Source organism: Schistocerca nitens, chromosome 2 (genome assembly GCF_023898315.1).
Source record: "Schistocerca nitens isolate TAMUIC-IGC-003100 chromosome 2, iqSchNite1.1, whole genome shotgun sequence".
Lineage (NCBI taxonomy): Eukaryota > Metazoa > Arthropoda > Insecta > Orthoptera > Acrididae > Schistocerca > Schistocerca nitens.
This window is the reverse complement of record NC_064615.1, coordinates 641,499,870-641,520,621: the sequence shown is the minus strand read 5'-3', so window position 1 is coordinate 641,520,621 and position 20,752 is coordinate 641,499,870. Positions and strand designations below refer to the sequence as shown.

At 39.2% G+C, this 20,752-nt stretch overlaps 1 protein-coding gene across 1 annotated transcript in view; it reads right to left on the bottom strand.

Annotated features, from left to right (window-relative positions):
- LOC126236756 (DNA-directed RNA polymerase, mitochondrial) overlaps positions 1-20,752 on the bottom strand; it is a 295,970-nt gene that overhangs the window by 126,135 nt on the left and 149,083 nt on the right. Inside the window, exons 11-13 of the mRNA XM_049946296.1 lie at positions 17,603-17,765; positions 4,483-4,604; positions 4,156-4,371 (exon numbers count right to left, since the gene is read on the bottom strand). Of these exons, the coding sequence (XP_049802253.1) occupies positions 4,156-4,371; positions 4,483-4,604; positions 17,603-17,765 (501 nt within the window). The remainder of the gene's footprint in view (positions 1-4,155; positions 4,372-4,482; positions 4,605-17,602; positions 17,766-20,752) is intronic.

The window sequence follows — 20,752 nt, the reverse complement described above, 5'->3', positions numbered from 1 at the left end:
CTCCCAGTACCTACAGTACAAACACTTTTTTGCCACAAACTTTACCAATAAGACTCAACCAAAGACCAATGTTGAGCCCTGCCTGACTCAGTTCACTCCTCTATCCAACTGTGATCCACCCCACTGCCCCCCCCCCTCCCCCCAAATCACCCCCTGATAACTTTTCAGAATTTCTTAACCTCAAACCTTGCCGCACCATCACTCCCCAAATTCAACATGCAAACTAACCTTAAATCCGCAGACAGAACCACAATCCACCACCTAAAAACTGATTCCAACTTCAGAATACTACATGCTGATAAAGGCTCCACCACTGTTGTTTTGAACTGCAAGGATAATCTGGCAGAAGGATTCCACCAGCTGTCAGATTCACCCACCAACATACCAGGTCACAGTGACTCCATTCAAGAAATCCAACAGGATCTCCAAACCATCCCCAAATCCTTAGGCCCATTCCAGAACTTCTCCCTGGAATCCACCTCTCTACTCCCACACTCCCACCTTCTACATGCTTCCTAAACTCAATCAACCCAACCACCCTGGATGACCCATTGTCATTGGTTACTGTGCCTCCACTGAGAGAATCTTTGCTCTCAACCAACACCTTCAACCTATCACCCAGCACCCACCCTCCTATATAGAAGGTACCAACCATTTCCTCCGCTAATTCTCCACCGGTTTCTGTCTCTTTACCATACAGTGCCCTGCTCATCACTAATGATGCCACCTCCCTTTACACTTGACACCAACATCTCTAATGCCCAGGACCTTACGCTATTGAACACTACCTTTCCCAGTGTCCAACAGATTCCAAACCTACAACCCCCTTCCAGCTCATCATGACCAACTATATCCTCACCCACAATTACTTCTCCTTTGAAGGCATTACCTACAAACAAATGCAGGGTATGGCTGTGGGCACTCGCATGGCACCACCCAATGCCCCTATTCATGGGCCATCTAGAGGAATTCTTCCTAAACACACAGAATCCTAAACCCCTCTCTTGGTTCAGATTCACTGATGACATCTTCATGATCTGGATTGAGGGTGAGGGCCCCCTATGCATATTCCTCCTGAACCTCAAAATCTTATCCCCATTCGCTTCACATGGTCCTACTAAACCCAACAAGCTGCCTTCCTCCACATCAAAGATGACTAAATCAATACCCAGCTCCATATCAAACCTACTAACTGCCAGAAATACCTCCACTTCGACAGCTGTCACCCATTCCATACCAAGAAGTCCCGTCCATAGAGCCTAGGCACCCTTGGCCATTGCATCTGTAGTGAGGAGCGGTCCCTCTCAGAATACACCAAGGGTCTCACAGACTAGAATTACCCTCCCAAGCTTCTACAAAAAAAGAGATCTCACATACCTTATCTCTCCAGTCTCCCACCACCTCCAGACGTCCCAATGTACAGACACAGAGGAGCATTTCCTCATGACCCAGTAACACCCAGGACTTGAGCAACTGAATCACGTTCTCTGCCACAGTTTCGACTACCCCTTGAAATGTCCTGAAATGACTAATGCTCTACCCACTATCCTTCCCACCCCTCCCACAGTGGTATTCCACTACCCACACTCAGTCATTTTTTTTTTACTTCCCTCCTTTTCTGCTAACCCCCTCAACCCCCCCCCTTCCCGCCGCGCCATCTAACCTCTCTTCTGCACCTAGCTGCCCTACACTCTCTTCACCACGTCCCTGTACGCTGCCACATGCAGCACTTTACTGTTTCCCACACCTACCCTACCATCCCTCCCCTTCCCCGCCCCAGCCTCCTCCTTAGACCCATCACCCAGTCCCATCTCCCATTATGCACTGTTGCTTGCTGTGTGGCTCAGCATCCAGAAACTGCAGTCATGTGTGTCATTTTCTGACAGTCTTTTTGTGTGCCTATCTGCAACTCAGTATCTCTGCTATATGGTGAGTAGCAACTATCTTTTCACAGTATTGTTACATTCCATCCTGGATTTCCCATTACTGATAGCTGAGTAGGTATATAGCCCATTCAAAGCAGTAACTTTAAGTCTTAATCACAAAGGGATTCAAATTAGTTAATGTTAAACAAATGTAAATGACATTCAAAATCAAACAATTTAAACTCCAGGTTGGAAAATTAACAATATTAGAAAAATAATAGATTGCAGCTCCCTGTGAAGATGACATGTTGAGTTTCAGATAGGTTCTGTGTGTTTTCTTTTCTGAAGATGGCTTTGGCTGAGAGCTAAATGTGTAACAGTCTTTTTGTTGCATTCATCTGCAACTCAACATTTCATCTTTACAGTGAGTAGCAATCTATCCTTTTTCTACCATTATAAATCACATGCAGGCATTAGAAATAGCTGTTAATAGAGATACACTAAATATGTATTGTGTGTAAGATTCCTTTGGGTCCAGTTGGATGGAAAGCTAAAATCAAGTCAACAAATACATAAATTAAGACTGGAATTGGATTTCAACAGGCTGTCTGCAAAGAAAATGCCATTTTTTTCAATTCATGAATCACTTTATATAAAATTTTAATGACAAAATATTGGCAATTGGTATTCTCTTTGATTTATCAAAGGCATTTGACAAAGCAGTTCACAGCTTTCTCCTAGATATGCTCAAATATTATGGTGTGAGAGATCCTGCTGGAAACTAGTTTTCACCCTTTTTTGAATTTTGTTTAGGAATGTGATGTGAAGCAAAATGTATATATATGTACCTAAATATGTCTCTTCATATTGTGCTTCAAAACTACATAACCACTACTGGAAACGGACCAGCAGTGACCTAAATTTGAAACATGATGTAGATTGATCAAGCAACTGAAGATGAGCTCACAGGACTCTAAATGCAATGTGTATAAAATAAAAATCCTGATTTGTGACTGAAGGCAGATTTTTCTTTATTTTACAAAAGTAATACAGTCACAGAAACAACACTGACAGCAATGGAAAAAATTAAGGTGGTGGAGGCACAAGCACTCTCAAGTCTGCCAGGCATCACTAAAAAATTCTGACATAATTTGGAAGTGAAGGGGTGATGCTTTCTCTAGCTGAAGATAGGTATCCTCTGTGAATTACAGTATGAGAAGTTAAGAGTGCATGTTTGAGCAGTGTGATCCAGTATTATTCATCAAGACAGACAATGGCAAATATATCGGGAGTCTCTTTCATCCTAGGTAAACACTCTCCACACGAGAATACCTTGACTAACTGCCTGAATGTTGCTTGCTGGCTTTGAGCATCCAATGGTGGTGGTACAGTGCCAATGGTAATCTAAATGGTCTGTGACATATGGCGAACAGAGATATTAGAATGGGGTGGTGACCTTGGTGAAATATTTTTCTCGGGACTCTTGAGTTTTGATGTATCATGTGCACTTTTATCAGCCCGGTTTTATTTTTTCAAAGTGGACTGTAAAGAAGACAACTAAGTTTGAGTTTTTCTCTACAAAATATGACAGCACTACCTCAATGTCGGCACTTGAGTGACAGTACTACCTCAGTGTCTGCTAGATGCATCCTGTAATGATTTTTACAGAATATTCTGAACAGTAACTACAATGCAACAACATATTAACAATTGGATTACTTAACAGGTATTTTCAAGCACAGAAAACATAGTGAATGTACTCATTCCTCTTGCAGCTGCTGAAAATATTTACTGTGATTACAGTTTCAACATTTTGTTGTTTTCAAGCATACTGAAAGCAAGCAGTGTTATCACATGAAACACTGTTTTAGTACTCACGACATGGATGATGCTTACATGGTTTGTGGAAGCTAAGGGAACACTTATACCACCATATGTATTTGCTTTCAGACAGCTGGAAGCTATGTTCCAGCATGTTACAACTTAATGTTTCAAAGTGAGGCTTAACATCCCATGTAAGAACTACTTATGCTTTCAGCTGTAACATTCTGTTCTTTTATTTTAATGACAGCGAGTGTATCATGTAGTGACTAGGTTTGCTTTCAGAATGGTTGAAAATGGCAAAATGTTGAAATTGTATTAACAATAAATAGTTTCAACAATCACAAGAATATGACGATAATCAACAATTGCATAAATGCTGTGAACCCAGACCTCTTCAAAAAAATATAAACCCTAAAATTCTTAAAATTAAATTGTCAAATGAAAACATAAAGCCATGACGACATACCGTATAACATTGGCTTTGGCTACCAAGTAGCCACCAGAAGACACTGATGTCCATGGTACTGGTGGACACAGCATTGGAATAGTTGTTACATCGAACACCAGATCGGCTTGTGCAGCACCACGAAACAGACGTGACAACACTGGGTGTGGTTTCACTTCTTCTTTCAGAATACGGCCATGATAGCGAAAAAGTGAATAAAATGCTGGCAGGAGATGCCTTTGTAAACAGAAAAAAAGTTCATTAATCTGTTTACATTATTATTATTATTATTATTATTATTATTATAAAACTTTATGAGCTAACTCAATACAGTAATTCAATACTTACCGTGTTTTGCTGTTAGTCTTTGTAACGTTCACATCAATTTTTATATCTTTGAGGATAATATTGTACAAGAATTTCCCCAAATTATTTAATACATTGTTTGGCCAAGCTTTCTCTGCAGCACACTGTAAAATATTTTAGGGAAATATGCATCAGTATTAAGTATTACTAAAATATAAGTTCAGAGGAAAGAAGATATTCAACATGCGGTATCATATAAGAAACTTGTCCATTAACAAGCAGACCCCATGCAGCACTGACAGTATGAAAATAAAAGTAATTGTCTCTTAGAACAGCTACATCACTTATACTACAACCTAAAGTCATCAGCAACCCAAAGATTGGAATGAACACTGTAGCACTCTACTAGGCATAATCCTATTGCACAAAGGCCTAGAATATTATCGTCTGTCTACAACTTGTAAATTAGCTGTATGGAGGCACACAGCTTATTATGGAATCCAAACCATGACACCCGTCTGCAGTTTTTTTTTTTTTTTTTTTTTTTTTTTTTTTTTTTTTTTTTTTTTTTTTTACAAATAGAGAGAGGATAATAAAAGTAAAAAAAGTGTCTAAAGTCTTATAGTACCTCAGTAAGCCCTTTGTACAGCATACAACAGACAAGAAACTCAAATCCACCGAGGTAGAAGCTGAAGCTGCATCTGAGATTATTTGGACAGGACTCAGTACCAGGGGTGGGCATAAAATGATAATTAGATCTTTCTATCACCCATTAGACTCATCTTCTGATGTAACAGAAAACTTTAGAGAAAACCTCAGTTGACTTCTCACACCATACTGTAATAATTGTTGGAGACTTTAATCATCCAATAATTAATTGGCAAAATTACAGTTTTGTTAGTGGTTGGTGTGACAAGACATCCTGTGAATCTTTACTAAATGCCTTCTCTGAAAACTATCTTGGGAAGATAGTTAGGAACCTCACTCATGATGGAAATACACACATCAAAAAAAGTTTTGCATCACTCCGGTTCCCAGAACTCCTGAAGATAGACGTTGACTGTGGATATTGTATCACAGACACAGACTGTTCAGAGATGTCACTACACCCACCCAAAGATGTAAACAACCATGCATCAGCAGTGCCTATTAGACGGATGGGGTCCAACAGCCAATCAGTTCCAGTCATTCCACCAGGAAGGAAGTACAAGGCTCACGTTGTCTGTAGTTCAACATGCTTAGACGGTCAATACCACGGTTTGATCATGTCTGCATTGTTACTTTGTGCCAGGAAGTGTCCAAGCGTCTCGGAGTGAACTAAAGCAGTGTTGTTCGACATGGAGGAGATACAGAGAGACAGGAACTGTCGATGACAAGCCTCGCTAAGGCCGCCCAAGGGCTACTACTGCAGCAGATGACCGCTACCTACGGGTCATGGCTCGGAGGAACCCTCACAGCAATGCCACCATGTTGAATAATGCTTTTCGTGCAGCCACAGGACATCATGTTACGACTCAAACTGTGTGCAATAGGCTGCATGATGCGCAACTGCACTTCCGACATCCACAGTGAGGTCCAGTTTTGCAACCACAACACCATGCAGCACAGTACAGATGGGCCCAAAAACATGCCGAATGGATCGCTCAGGATTGGCATCACGTTCTCTTCACCAATGAGTGTCACAAACGCCTTCAACCAGACAATTGTTGGAGAGTGTTTAGAGGCAACCCAGTCAGGCTGAAGACCTTAGACACACTGTCCAGCGTGTGCAACGAGGTGGAGGTCCCCTGCTGTTTTGGGGTGGCATTATGTGGGGCCGATGTACGCCGCTGGTGGTCATGGAAGGCGCCGTAACGGCTAAGCAATATGTGAATGCCATCCTCCAACTGATAGTGCAACCATATTGGCAGCATATCAGTAAGGCATTCATCTTCATGGATGACAATTTGCGCCCCCATCGTGCACATCTTGTGAATGACTTCCTTCAGGACAATGACACTGCTCTACTAGAGTGGCCAGCATGTTCTCCAGACATGAACCCTATCGAACATGCCTGGGATAGATCGAAAAGGGCTGTTTATGGACGATGTGATCCACCAACCACTCTGAGGGATCTACGCTGAATCGCCGTTGAGGAGTGGTAAAATGTGGACCAACAGTGCCTTGATGAACTTGTGGATAGTATGCCATGACGAACACAGGCATGAATCAATTCAAGAGGAATTGCTACTGGGTATTAGAGGTACCAGTGTGTACAGCAGTCTGGACCACCACCTCTGAGGGTCTCGCTGTATGCTGGTATAACATGCAGTGACTGGCTTTCATGAGCAATAAAATGGGCAGAAATGATGTACAGGTTCCGGAACTCCGGAACCGAGGTGATGAAAAACTTTTTTTGATATGTGTATATAGGATCTAATGGTAGCAAATAGACCTGGCCCCTTTGAGGGTGTCCATATCGAAACTGGTATCAATGATCATGATGCAGTTGTGGCAGCAATGATTGCCAAAGTACAAACGACAATTACAACAAGCATAAAGATACACATGTTCAATAAACTAGATAAAAAATCAGTAGTGTCATATCTCACAGAGGAATTTGAAAAGTTTCAGCATAGGGCAGGAGCTTGTAGAGGAACTCTGGCTCAAGTTTAAAAGAATAGTTGACCATGCACTGGATAAATATGCACCCAGTAGCAGTTTATAATGGGAGGGAACCTCCATGGTATACAGTGACTGTAAAGAAACTTCTAAAGGAACAGAGATTACTGCACAACAGGTGTAAACAAATCATAGGGTTATAGATAGAAAGATGCTGAATGAAACTCATTTGGCTGTCAAGAGAGCAATGCATGATGCCTTCAATGACTACTGTAGCAGAATATTGTCAAGTGATCTTCCACAGAACCCAGAGAAGCTCTGGTTGCATGTAAAGGCTTTAGTGACACCAAAGTTAGTCTTCAGTCCTTAAGTGAATGAGACAGGAACTGAAATTGATGGCAGCAAAGCAAAAGCTGAAATGCTTAACTCCATTTTCAAATGTTCCTTTAAAAAAGAAAATGCAGGAGAACTACCCTAATTCAATCCTCGTACCACAGAAAAGATGAATGAAACAAGCATTAGTATCTGTGACATTGAGAAACAGCTCAAATTGTTCAAATTTAACAAAGCTCCAGAGCCCAATGGAATCCCTGTCACATTCTACACTGAATTTGAGGCTGAGTTAGCCCCTCTTCCAACTACACTCTATCATAGATCCTTCTAACAAAAAACTGTGCCCAGTTCTTGATCACACCTGTCTACAAGGAGGGTAGTAGAAATGATCCACAAAACTACCATCCAATATCCCTAACACCAATTTGTTGTAGAATCTTAGAACATACTCTGAGCTCAAACATAATGAGGTATCTTGAACAGAATGACATCCTCAATACCAACCAGCATGGATTCTGGATCGATCATGTGAAACCCAACTTACATTTTTCTCTCACATCACACTGAAAGCTTTTGATCAAGACAGTCAGATAGATGCAGTATTTCTTGATTTCTGAAAAGCATTTGACTCAGAACCACACCTTCACTTACTGTCAAAAGATTGATCATATAGAGTCTCGAGTGAGGTCTGTGACTGGATTGAGGACTTTTTGATGGGGAGGACACAGCATGTTATCTTGGATGGAGAGTCAACATCAGATGTAGAAGTAACTTCAAATGAGCCCCCAAGGAAGTGTGTTGTGACCCTTGCTCTCCATGTTGTATATTGGTGACCTAGCAGACAATATTAACAGTAACCTCAACCTTTTTGCAGATCATGCAGTTGTCTATAATGAAGTACTATCTGAAAGAAACTGCATAAATATTCAGTCAGATCTTGATAAGATTTCAAAGTGGTGCAACTTGATTTAAATGTTTGAAATGTAAAATTGTGCATGACACAACATGAAAAACAATGTACTATTCTATGACTGTACTATCAACGAGTCACTGTTAGAATCAGCCGACTCATACAAGTACCTGGGTGTAACACTTTCTAGGGATGTGAAATCTAATGATCACATAGACTTAGTTGTAGACAAAGCAAAGTGCAATCAGTCTACAAAGAAGATTGCTTCCAAATCACTCATGCTACCAGTTCTAGAATATCGCTCAGGTGTGTGGGACCTGTACCCGATAGGACTCGCAGGGGATATTGAACGTATATAGAGAAGGGCAGCAAGAATGGTCACAGGTTTGTTTAATCTGCGGGAAAGTGTCACAGAGATACTGAAGGATCTGTATTGGAAGACTTGAAGATAAACGTAAACTATCCTGAGAAAGTCTATCAACAAAGTTTCAAGAATCAGCTTTAAATGACTACTTTAGGAATATACTACAACCCCTTAAGTATAATTACACAGGGGTCATGACAATAATACCAGAATAATTACTGCAAACAGAGAGGCATTCAAATAATTATTCTTCCCGCACTCCATACGTGAATGAAACAAGAAGAAACCCTAATAACTGGTACAATGGAAAGTATCCTCTACCATTTGGTTTGCAGAGTATAGATGTAGATACAGACAGACTTGAAGTAACAAAATATGTTTGAGCCCCTTCTCACAGCACTCCTTTTCACTGAAAATACTTATTTAAATATTTTGAAAAAGATGCAGTGAATCAAACTCTATTGTCTCACCACATAACTAGTTAGTAAATAAAGGTTAAATATTTAATGGAAACAAACTGACAAACATATAAGCATTAACAAAACATGCTGTTTGCATAACATCATCTACCATATAAATATAGGAAAACAGTGTTGTGTTCAATCGCTTGATCTGCTTACTCATATTCTTCTGGCACCAACACTTAAAACATTGTGTGACTGAAAGCATATACTGTAGGTGTTGCACAAAAACACTCTTACTGTGTGCTAATTTCTTCTGCTGCTGCCTATAATTCTCATTTCATTACACACTCAACACCTTCCTCTCTTGCATCTTTGCTCCATTTTTTTGTATCACTGATGACATATTTTCTATTTAATTCAAAACAAAAGAATACTTGTGTCAAAAAGCTATGCAAGTACATTAAATTACCTTGCAGCTCATTGACACTGTAATTTCAGTTTCCATTTTCACTTTTCATGTTCTTTTACATAAACAAACTTGTTTTTCAATGTAATTTACTCTCTACAAAATAAGCTGATGACACAAAGAGCTCATTTTACAGCAGAAAATTGTTACACTGCTTCTATCTTTTAAAAGAATCACTATAGTGAGTATGGTTTAAATAAGAATAAAATGGAGTGACCGTCAAGTCGAAGTCAAAGTCAATACAAGTCAAGTCAAAGAAAGCAGTTCCAGCATCAGCATTGTCATATCTATTTTCTTTCCATGTATCTTGCTCATATTTTTTAACCAATGTTCCTGATCTCATTAAAGTTGTAGTGATAAATTAGTGGCAACTATGTACAAGTAATGTGTTACACAAAAATCTGATTTATATTTACCCATATTCGCAACCAACAAAACAAGTACATTTAAGAAGGTAAAGCTTTTTAATGTTTGAAATAGTATGTAGCATTCCCTTTTTTCTGAGTATGTTTATCATATGTCAACAAAGGAAATCTTAGCAAAATAAATGGTGGTCATAATGCTTTCTTTCAAAACATTAGCATGAAAGTGAAAGTAAATGACACAAAACCTCAACAATATACTTTAAACCTCTGGGCAAGTGAGACTACTATCCATGTACTTTTTCTTTTCCTCTTAGCTTTTGAAGCATCATTCAACAGAAGTCAGAAAACTATGGGCAAAAGGCATGGCTGTTTCACTGCCTGGCTAACTTAATTGTGAACATATACTTCAGCACATTTACAGCCAGATCACCACAATTAAACTCGTCCAATTATAATTTTGTATTTTTGTGAGACCTGTATTGAAACAGAGCAGGAGTCACCCCAAGTCACAAAAATACAAAACAACCCAAATTACTGAGACGAGGGACAAGCATTTTGCTATTTGATTAACAAAACTTATATTTTGAGATATAATAGCAACTACAGTTTTCTTTTTTCCAATGGATTATATACATTATATACATTTGTAACTACATTTGGTGGTTTGTGAACATAGAAGTACAGTGTTGTAGCCCAAGTCAACGTTCACAGTGAACCCCCCCCCCCCCCCCCCCACACACACACACACACAAAAAAAAGGGCTAAATTTAAGGCTGTAACTATTGAAACAGCACTGTTTCAATTCTACTTTATTGTAAACATAGCCAAACAATGCTTGAAATCCACTGTCTTGGCAGACTTTTACCCCAAATTTAGACAATTTAGGGGGCTGTAGTATATTCCTAGAGTAATCATTTAAGTCCAGTTTTTGAAACTTTGTCAGCTGACTTTCTTGGGATAGATTCCCTCTATCTTCAATAGCCTGTCAGTTCAGTTCTTTCAACATCTCAGTGAAACTCCCCCATGGATCAAACAAACCTGTGATCATTCGTGCTGCCCTTCTCTGTATACGTTCAACATTCCCTGCTAGTCTTACTTGGTACAGGTCCCACACAATTCAGCAATATTCCAGGGTGTGTCACATGAGTGATTTGAAAGCAAGCTCCTCTGTATACTGATCGTATCATCAGCAAAAAATCTGAGGTTACTATTAATACTGTCTGCAAGATCATTAACATATAACATGAACAGCAAGGAACCCAACACACTTCCCTTGGGTACACCTGAAATTATTTTCACATCTGTTGATGACTCTCCATCCAGAATAACATGCTGCATCCACTCTAACAAGAAATCCTCAATCCAGCCACATATTTCATCTGAAACGCTATATGATGCTCCTTTTGATAATAAGCATAGGTGTGGCACTGAGTCAAATGTGGGTGGCGGGATAGGGATTTGAACCATCATTCTCCGAAATACAGCTCCAATGTCTTACCATTGCATGATCTTGGTTGGTGAAAAAGTACAGCGAATAAAATTAAAAATATTTTCATTGTCTTATGATGAAGTCCATTTCAACAAAAGGTATAAGCATAATGAAGCTAATTATTGATTCACTTTTACACATACAATACAGAACTGTTGAACAGGGTGATTTAGGATGGTTTTGAGATTATTTTTGCTGTAATTCGTGTAGTTCAGGTTAGACTCTATTGCCTGTTACAGAAATGGGAAGAGGGTGATATATGTGTAACGAATAAAATAGCCTAAAAACAGACGGTCTAATTGCACTTTTATTTGCCTGAGACAGACAAATAAAATGTCTGGAATCACCCCAAGGGTTGGGATGATTTCCGACACACACATTTTTTAAATCTATATCCGAAGTTGCAAAGTAAAGGGCCCAGCAGGGAGGTGTTATGTTTTAGTGTCTGCCATAACTTATGTGGTGGGGGAACTACTGCATGTGCATTGGCTGATATATATTCGTTGTGTTGTGGACTTCAGTCCAGAGGCTGGTTTGATGCAGCTCTCCATGCTACTCTATCCTGTGCAAGCTTTTGTCATTTCCCAGTACCTACTGCAAACGACATCCTTCTGAATCTGTTTAGTGTATTCACCTCTTGGTCTCCCTCTACAATTTTTACCCTCCGCGCTGCCCTCCAATACTAAATTGGTGATTCCTTGATGCCTCAGAATATGTCCTACCAATCGATCCCTTCTTCTAATCAAGTTGTGCCACAAATTTCTCTTCTCCCCAATTCTATTCAGTACCTCCTCATTAGTTATGTGATCTACCCATCTAATCTTCAGCATCCTTCTGTAGCACCACATTTCGAAAGCTTCTATTCTCTTTTTGTCTAAACTATTTATCATCCACGTTTCACTTCCATACATGGCTACATTCCATAATTATACTTTCAGAAAAGACTTCCTGACACTTAAATCTATACTCGCTGTTAACAATTTTCTCTTCTTCAGAAACACTTTCCTTGCCATCTCCAGTCTACATTTTATATCCTCTTTACTTAGACCATAATTAGTTATTTTGCTCCCCAAATAGCAAAACTCATTTACTACTTTAATTGTATTATTTCCTAATCTAATACCCTCCTAATCTAATACCCTCAGCATCACCTGATTTAATTCGACTATATTCCATTATCCTCGTTCATTATTAGTTGTCATTTCAGTAACCATGGAGCCTGAACAATGTGTCTTTGTTTATGACATCTTTGTTGCAACTGGTCATTTGGTAGTGCATATGCTATGAAAATTTTTCTGTCAGTTAAATGTTGGTTGGCTGGCCCATCTTGCCCAATAATAATAAAGTAGTTCAAACTTCAGAACAAAAGGAATGGTGAAACGTGGAACAGCCCGGGAAGATGTGTGGACAGTTAGAACAGCAGAAATCAACGAGAAAGTTTCACAAGCTGTGGAGCCCAGCCCTCGGCAGTCAGTGGTAGAACAAGCTCGCATTTTGCACTTTTCATACAGGTCAGTTCACCACCTTTTGCACTTTGATATCCACTTTCATCCTTTTAAAATCAGGGTGGGTCAATGACTGAAGCAAAATGACTTCATAAACAGCATATGTTTGGAGAAAGAATGCTGAATACCTTGGAAAATTACATTATTCTGATAATGAGCGATGAGCCTAACTTTCACAAAACTGCTGGTATGGGTCAGAAAATAATCCATGGAAACTCCACGAGAGGCCCCTACTTAGTGAGAAAGTAACTATGAGTTGCAGGTTAGCCCAATTTCGCATCACTGAACCCAACTTCTTCCAAGAAAGTGAATGCACTGTCACTGTTAACTCACAGTGTTACCTCATGATGTTGGTAGAATTTTTTATGCCAGAACTGAGAAAATACCAGAGTGACCTTGAGAATGTTCAGTTTCAGCAGGATTGGGACTACTTCCCATACCACACGACAACTCATGGCTTTCCTAAAGGTACATTTTTGATGTCACCTCATTTCTTTGCATGGGGATGTCCACATCCTTCTTCATGCAGTTATTTCTTATGGTGCTACCTGAAATCTCAGGTTTATATTAAAAAACCACACACTCTTGAAGTGGTTGCAGAAGTCATTACTTGAGAAATTCCCCTTGGTATGCTTGAAAGATGTATGGACAATTTTTCCATTGGCCTGCAACAATGCTTGGACAAGAACGGCCACTACTTGGAGACAAGTACGGCAACTATTTTGATGATGTCATTTTTCGCACATAAATTGCAATGCAATCTTGTTTGTACTTCATGTTCATTAAATGGAACTTTACTTATAATCTTTGAAAAATATAAAAATTGATATTTATTACAAAAATAAAAGAGTTAGAATGTTTTGAAAAGAGTAACACCTCCCCGCTGAATGCTGTGCATGGGGGAATTTGCGGATAAACTGATTTTTTTTTTTTTAATTCTACATTCTTCCTATTTGATTTTAGTGACTTTTAACACATTTTAAGGATGTCCATCATTGCAAAAAGGTGATAAGGATTGAGGGAATGCATTTAATACATTAAAGGTGAATTCTTATTTCCTAATATATTCAATTGCAAATCTTTAAAGTTCTAAATCAAAATATTAGGAATAGAAACAAAATAAAGAAATTCTAAAAAAGATCAAAATTAGTTTTCTTACTCAACATTCAAAACGAATTTGCAAACACTTCAAACATTCACCATAAAGTTATAATGTCCTACAAGTCTAAAGCGTATCTTCTCTAAAAATAAACAGCTGGTGTAGGAAGTACTTGCAAAACTAGTTCTTTCTGCATTGTGTCTTCGTCAAGCACATTAGGAAACACAAATACAATTCTACTGATGATGTGTGGGTGCAAAAATTTTACACATATACCTTCCTTGCACTAACATTTGTGGCCACTTCAAAATACTACCTCATATGCTCCTTGCTTCCAGTTATGTATTTATAATCTGCAACAAGAAAGTCTCTTCTTTCAGCAGTAAAACTTCATTGGATGATGGGCTATTTTCACTTTCACACCTGCTAGAAGCACTATTACTGGTTTCGGTACTATTTTTGTTTTCCCGGAAGTCATGGCCCATAATTGATTTCCCATGAGGAACGTCTAGTTTGGGGTGACAGGGACTACTAGACTTATTTGAAGGACAACAAACCTTTTTTAGCGTTTCTTCAGTGGGAATCCATGCCTCTGCACTGCTTTGCTGGTACTCCTCATTATCAAGCAATTTCCATAAGATGTGATGACGATCAAATAGGATTAGTTCTGTGGCACAAAATCCACCTTTTATGTTCCCAATAGCGTCTGCTGAAATATTAGTCCGTGTCTGCTTCAGAAGTAACGAAAAAGCATCCTTGGAAATTGTTCCACAAGTCTACATCTTCCATTTAGTTAGTACAGTTCAAGGAAACTTACATCCAGAAGTTGGAAGAGGTGGGTGATATTAGGAGGAAGAGAAATGAATGCAATATTGTTCCGCTCACTCTCTTTGACAACAGATTGAGACAACTGACTGGTTACGTTGTCCCCAATTATCATTGTTGGCCCATTTTGCATCTTGAAACAGGGCAGAGTGATTGTAAAGAATCAGTCTTTAAATCAAACCATCCACTCTTATTCCTACTGAAACGGGTTCCCTGTGGGTCACTTTCTTGCCACATGTCCCACAAATGCTCAAATTTATAAATGACACACAGAGAAAGCAGTTTACCAATCGGCACTTGCTGCCATCTTTATTGAAACATTAGATTTTGATGAATACATAACTTTTTCAGAATGCTTACTCCTTCATTTTCTAAGTACCTGCTGCTTATCAAGATTATCTGACATGGTGGTCTCGTTAACTGATTATTTTGAAAATTTCTCGGGTATTCAGCCGGGTAGCGTCGTCCAAAAGGCACGATATTTTCGCAAGCCGACTTCTTGCTATCTTCAGGCGTTCTTGGAGTCTGATTGATCTCTGATGGATGCCGACTATATATAATCTCGACTCTTCTCTCGCAGCCTCCGTCTGGGCACTTCCGAGCGGTTAGAGACCGGTGTTGGGGGAAGGGCGACACTGGGTGGTGGGGGAAGCACGGCGCCCCATGACAGATCATGGGCCGCAGTCCTTCCGTGGCTACGGCCACTTGTGGAACTCTGCCGTCGTGGTGACAATGCTTCTTCTTCTTCTTCAGATGTCCAGGCAGGAGCGGATCCGTGTAGAATGTCGTCGTGTTTTAATCATACTCAAAGCTGGACCCCAGGCTTTGCTTGGCTGGAAACCGCTGTCTTTTTTTATTAGTTCATCATGCAGCTGTATCTTCACTGCTTCTTTGAAGATACAACCCTGGACAGTGTTCGATTGCTGTTACGCTTTTGTGCCATTGTAGTTCATGTCATGTCCATGTGAGATGCAGTGCTCTGCCATGGTGGACTTGGTCAGCTGTGCATTGTCTGTGTGGCATTTATGTTCTCTACATCTCTCCTGTACTGTCCGGATGGTCTGGCCTATATACATTTTCCCGCACTGGCAAGGGATGCTGTAAACTCCCAGTTTCCGGTGTCCTAAGTTGTCCTTGACTGGTCCAATAAAGTTTTCATTTTGGATGGAGGGCAAAACATGCACTTGACATTGTATATTCTGTGTATTCTGCCAATCTTTGCCAATGCGTTCCCAACATACGGTATGATTGCCGTTGCAACTGATTTGTCTTTGTCCTCGGAAGGCTGCGGTCTCAGTTTCTTCGGTCTTAAGGGGCGTTTTATCTGCTGGTTGTTATAACCGTTCATGCAGAACACGGCCTGCAAGTGCTGTAATTCAGTTTCTAGTCTGTCACAGTCAAAGATTTCGCGTGCTCTGTGCATCAGTGTGCTCAGAACACCCTCTCGCTGTGAAGGAGCATGACAGTTGGAGGCATGCAGGTACAAATCTGTATGTGTCGGCTTATGGTAGGTGCTGTGTGCTAGAGTGCCATCTGCTCTTTGCTTGACGAGCACATCCAGAAATGGTAGACTCCAAGAATGCCTGAAGATGGCAAGAAGTCGGCTTACCAAAACATCACACCTTTTGGACGAAGCTACGTGGCTGAATACCCAAGAAATTTTCAAGATTTCTGTACGCCGGGAAAACCTCAGATCACACATTGATTATTTTGCTAGGCAGGAGATTTTCCAGCTTTGGATTTACATTTTAGAAATACACTTTAACTGTTGCTTTGTTCACTTCTGCATAATCTCTTTTAATATTTTTGCTTGGGCAAACAGAGAGATCTTCTAAATGTCACTTGGATAAATGGACCCGTTTTTCTTCTGGTAAGCTGTTAAACAATATGTTCTCTTTTTGACCATATTTATCAAGGTAGCCATTCATTAAACATCTAATATCCAGTCTGGTGAAAGAAAATCCCCAACATGTTGCCCTGAAGATACCTTAATGCAACATTTCTTCTTCTTCTTCTTCTTCTTCTTCCTCAGTTAATACTAGTTGTCCTTCCAATCTTTTTGGATGTATTTCCAGAATTTTATTTTGTAGGGTCGATCTAGGTAACTATACAAATCACACATTTTTCTATATGACAATTTGCCACACTGAATATCATGAAGAGCTTTATCTAAAAGTTCTGGGTCATAACTGCACTGTACTTTAGCGCCATCTTTGCTTTTATATGTTCTTGGCAGTGTCGAAGATTATCCCCCACAGTACAAAATTGTAAAAAGCCATCATTATTTCATAACTTTATACAAAACACTTGAAAGCAACTGTCTCAGTCCCATAGGTCATGTATCTCATTGACAACTGCAGTTATAATACTTTTCTGCCAGTGCAACAAAAGAAAGTTTCCACTTGATGATACTGCGTGAACTTTCAACAACAAGACTGTTCATCAGATATTTACCTAGGTAATAATTCAGCCCAAAATAAATAACAGAATGCGGGAAGTACAATCTTGGGCTTAAAATAATTGGCACACAGAAGTGAAAATAAGCAGCAATTCGTTGCTATGCAGGTGCAAAGAGCAAATAAACCATACTGCCCAAAATCCCCCTCCCCTTCCCCCCAGTGTCCAAAATCACTGACTGGCAGTACCTCATAAGACCAACTTAAATATTCTGGGGATAGGAAAAGTTATGATATATGCAAAAACATGTAGCAATGCAGTATTACCACAAGCACAGGCTATAACTGCGGGTGGCAACAAATTTATACACAGTTCTTATATTGTGCTTTCAACAATATACTCACAACACTTGGACCCTCCATATTTTCATACAGCAAATACTGCCATTTTTCTCTGGTGTTCTTCATCGGGTTTCCAATAGGGTTCATGTACCACTTAAAATATTCACTGTACAAATGCTCCATTTTGTTCATAATTCCCATTTTTTCTCGATACTTGATAATACATCTACAAAGAAAAATCAAATTAGTACTTCCACTGTAAATAACAAAATGTTTCAGTCACAGAACAGTAGAACACACATTAAAAATCAGAATACAAAACCACATGCCATAATTTTTATATTGATCACAGCTAACTTGCAGCAGAAGAGATAAAATGAAAAAACTGTATACATCCTGTAATTTGAAATTTCTTGCCATTACACCCTCTGGAAACTCATTAGTAGTTACGTGTTTATGGAATACAGAATGGAGATAGGGTTTCTGTTATTCCAAAAAGTGTGTATGGTTTTTTTACAAAATGTCTCATGTATCAGGATAAAAATTAGCATCAAGCTATTACATAAAGAGTCAACACTGGAAGAAAAGTAGCTATAGTCTCCCAATTCAATAAAAAGCACAAAACTGCTCACCATATCGGCCTAATAATAATAATAAGAAGAAGAAGAAGAAGAAGAAAACACTACATGGCAAGCACCCGTATCATCTAACACAGCCACACATCGATCAAGACGCATCCAACACATGGCTAAGAAAAGGCAATATATACAGTGAGACGGAAGGATTCATGATTGCAATACAGGATCAAACAATAAACACCAGACATTACAGCAAGCATATTATTAAAGATCCCAATACCACAACAGATAAATGCAGACTTTGCGAACAACAAAAAGAAACAGTAGATCACATCACAAGTGGATGTACAATACTAGCAAATACAGAATACCCCAGAAGACATGACAATGTAGCAAAAATAATACATCAACAGCTTGCCTTACAACATAAACTTATAAAACAACATGTTTCCACATACAAGTATGCACCACAAAATGTACTGGAGAACGATGAATACAAATTATACTGGAACAGAACCATTATAACAGATAAAACAACACCACGTAACAAACCTGACATCATACTCACCAATAAAAAGAAGAAATTAACACAACTCATCGAAATATCCATACCCAATACAACAAATATACAAAAGAAAACAGGAGAAAAAATTGAAAAATACATCCAACTGGCTGAGGAAGTCAAGGATATGTGGCATCAGGATAAAGTTGACATTATACCAATTATACTATCAACTACAGGAGTCATACCACACAATATCCACCAGTACATCAATGCAATACAGCTACATCCAAACTTATATATACAACTACAGAAATCTTTAATTATTGACACTTGTTCAATTACCCGAAAGTTCCTAAATGCAATGTAACATATACCGTAAAGTTAAAAGGAAGTCACGCTTGATCAAGGTCCACGTCACCTTCCATTTTTAAACAGACATAACGTCTGAGACAAGAAAGAAATAATAATAATAATAACAATAATAAAAAGAAGAAATTAACACAACTAATCGAAATATCCATACCCAATACAACAAACATACAGAAGAAAACAGGAGAAAAAATTGAAAAATACATCCAACTGGCTGAGGAAGTCAAGGACATGTGGCATCAAGATAAAGTTGACATTATACCAATTATACTATCAACTACAGGAGTCATACCACACCAATATCCACCAGTACATCAATGCAATACAGCTACATCCAAACGTATATATACAACTACAGAAATCTGTAATTATTGATACATGTTCAATTACCCGAAAGTTCCTAAATGCAATGTAACATATATCGTACAGTTAAAAGGAAGTCACGCTTGATCAAGGCCCGGGTCAATTTCCATTTTTAACCAGACATAACGCCTGAGAAAGGAAAGAAATAACAATAACAACAATCCCGTGTGGAGTTGGTAGTCTCCTATCAGGAACCTCCCCAGGTGGCAGATAGGGGAATGCTCTCCAGATATGGAGGGTACCGGGGAAATAAAATACCCGGGGTGGACCAAAACTATCAACCGAAATCCACTAACGTCTGCCTGGTATCCAGCGGTTATGGGTCGGCGTCTGTTTGCCTAGATGGTGTGGCTACAGCAACCTTTTGGATCTCAACAATCAAGTCGTATTCCTTGTGACCTTTCCTCGGAAGGACCACCACCAAGTTAGTTTTCAACATGATGATAACACAAGGAATGAATCCACTGCCCCAGGCACCAGTTGCAAGGCTGGCTTTACCTGGTCATTGGATTCTGGGTACCAGGAGCATTATGTTATGCCTAAGGTTGAGAACCAGACGACATCCAAATTATTACACACAAAACAAAGACACTTCATCAGTACACTTAATACTAATACTCTCTTCAAACTGGGCAAGATCAAACAACTTACAGACATGCTGCAAAAATTCCAGATCAAAATCCTTGCAATCCAAGAAACACGATTTACGGACGAAAACCATTTTGACACAGACAATTACAGGATCTACAAAGGAAAACCAGCAGTTAAAACTAATGAGAAAGGACTCAAACAGTTTGGTACAGCATTTGTAGTCCACAATCTATCAGCGACTCTGTCATTTACTTCCAGTCTGCCTTATAACGTATATCAACGGTATCCGTCAAATCGGCCAACAAAGCATATACCTTGATCAACGCACACGCACCGACAAATAACTATAACAAGAAGAACCCCCAGAATGTGGATGACTTCTGGAATGACTTTGTAGAGACAACAAACAAAATTGCCACACGCCATATAATAATCTTGATAGGCAACTTTAACACACAATTAGGCAAAGAGAAAAAAATACAGGTAAATCACCGCAATCCATACAGGTCACAAGAGAAATAACAAGAATGGGGAAAGATTGATAAGCTTTAATGAAAATTTCAGCATCGTAATTATGTCAACACAATGCAAAAAACCCAACAAGAAACTGTATACTTGGAAGTCACCCAACATTGTGTGGCCATCTCCAAGAGTAACACAGCAGAAATTCTGAATGTGAAAACGAGAAGAGAAACAAGAAAGGAAAATCCTCAGGAAAATTTTTGGCCTGATACAAGAGCAAGGGATCTGGAAGAAGAGACCAACATCAGAATTATATAAATACACAGACAAGATTACAAATACAAT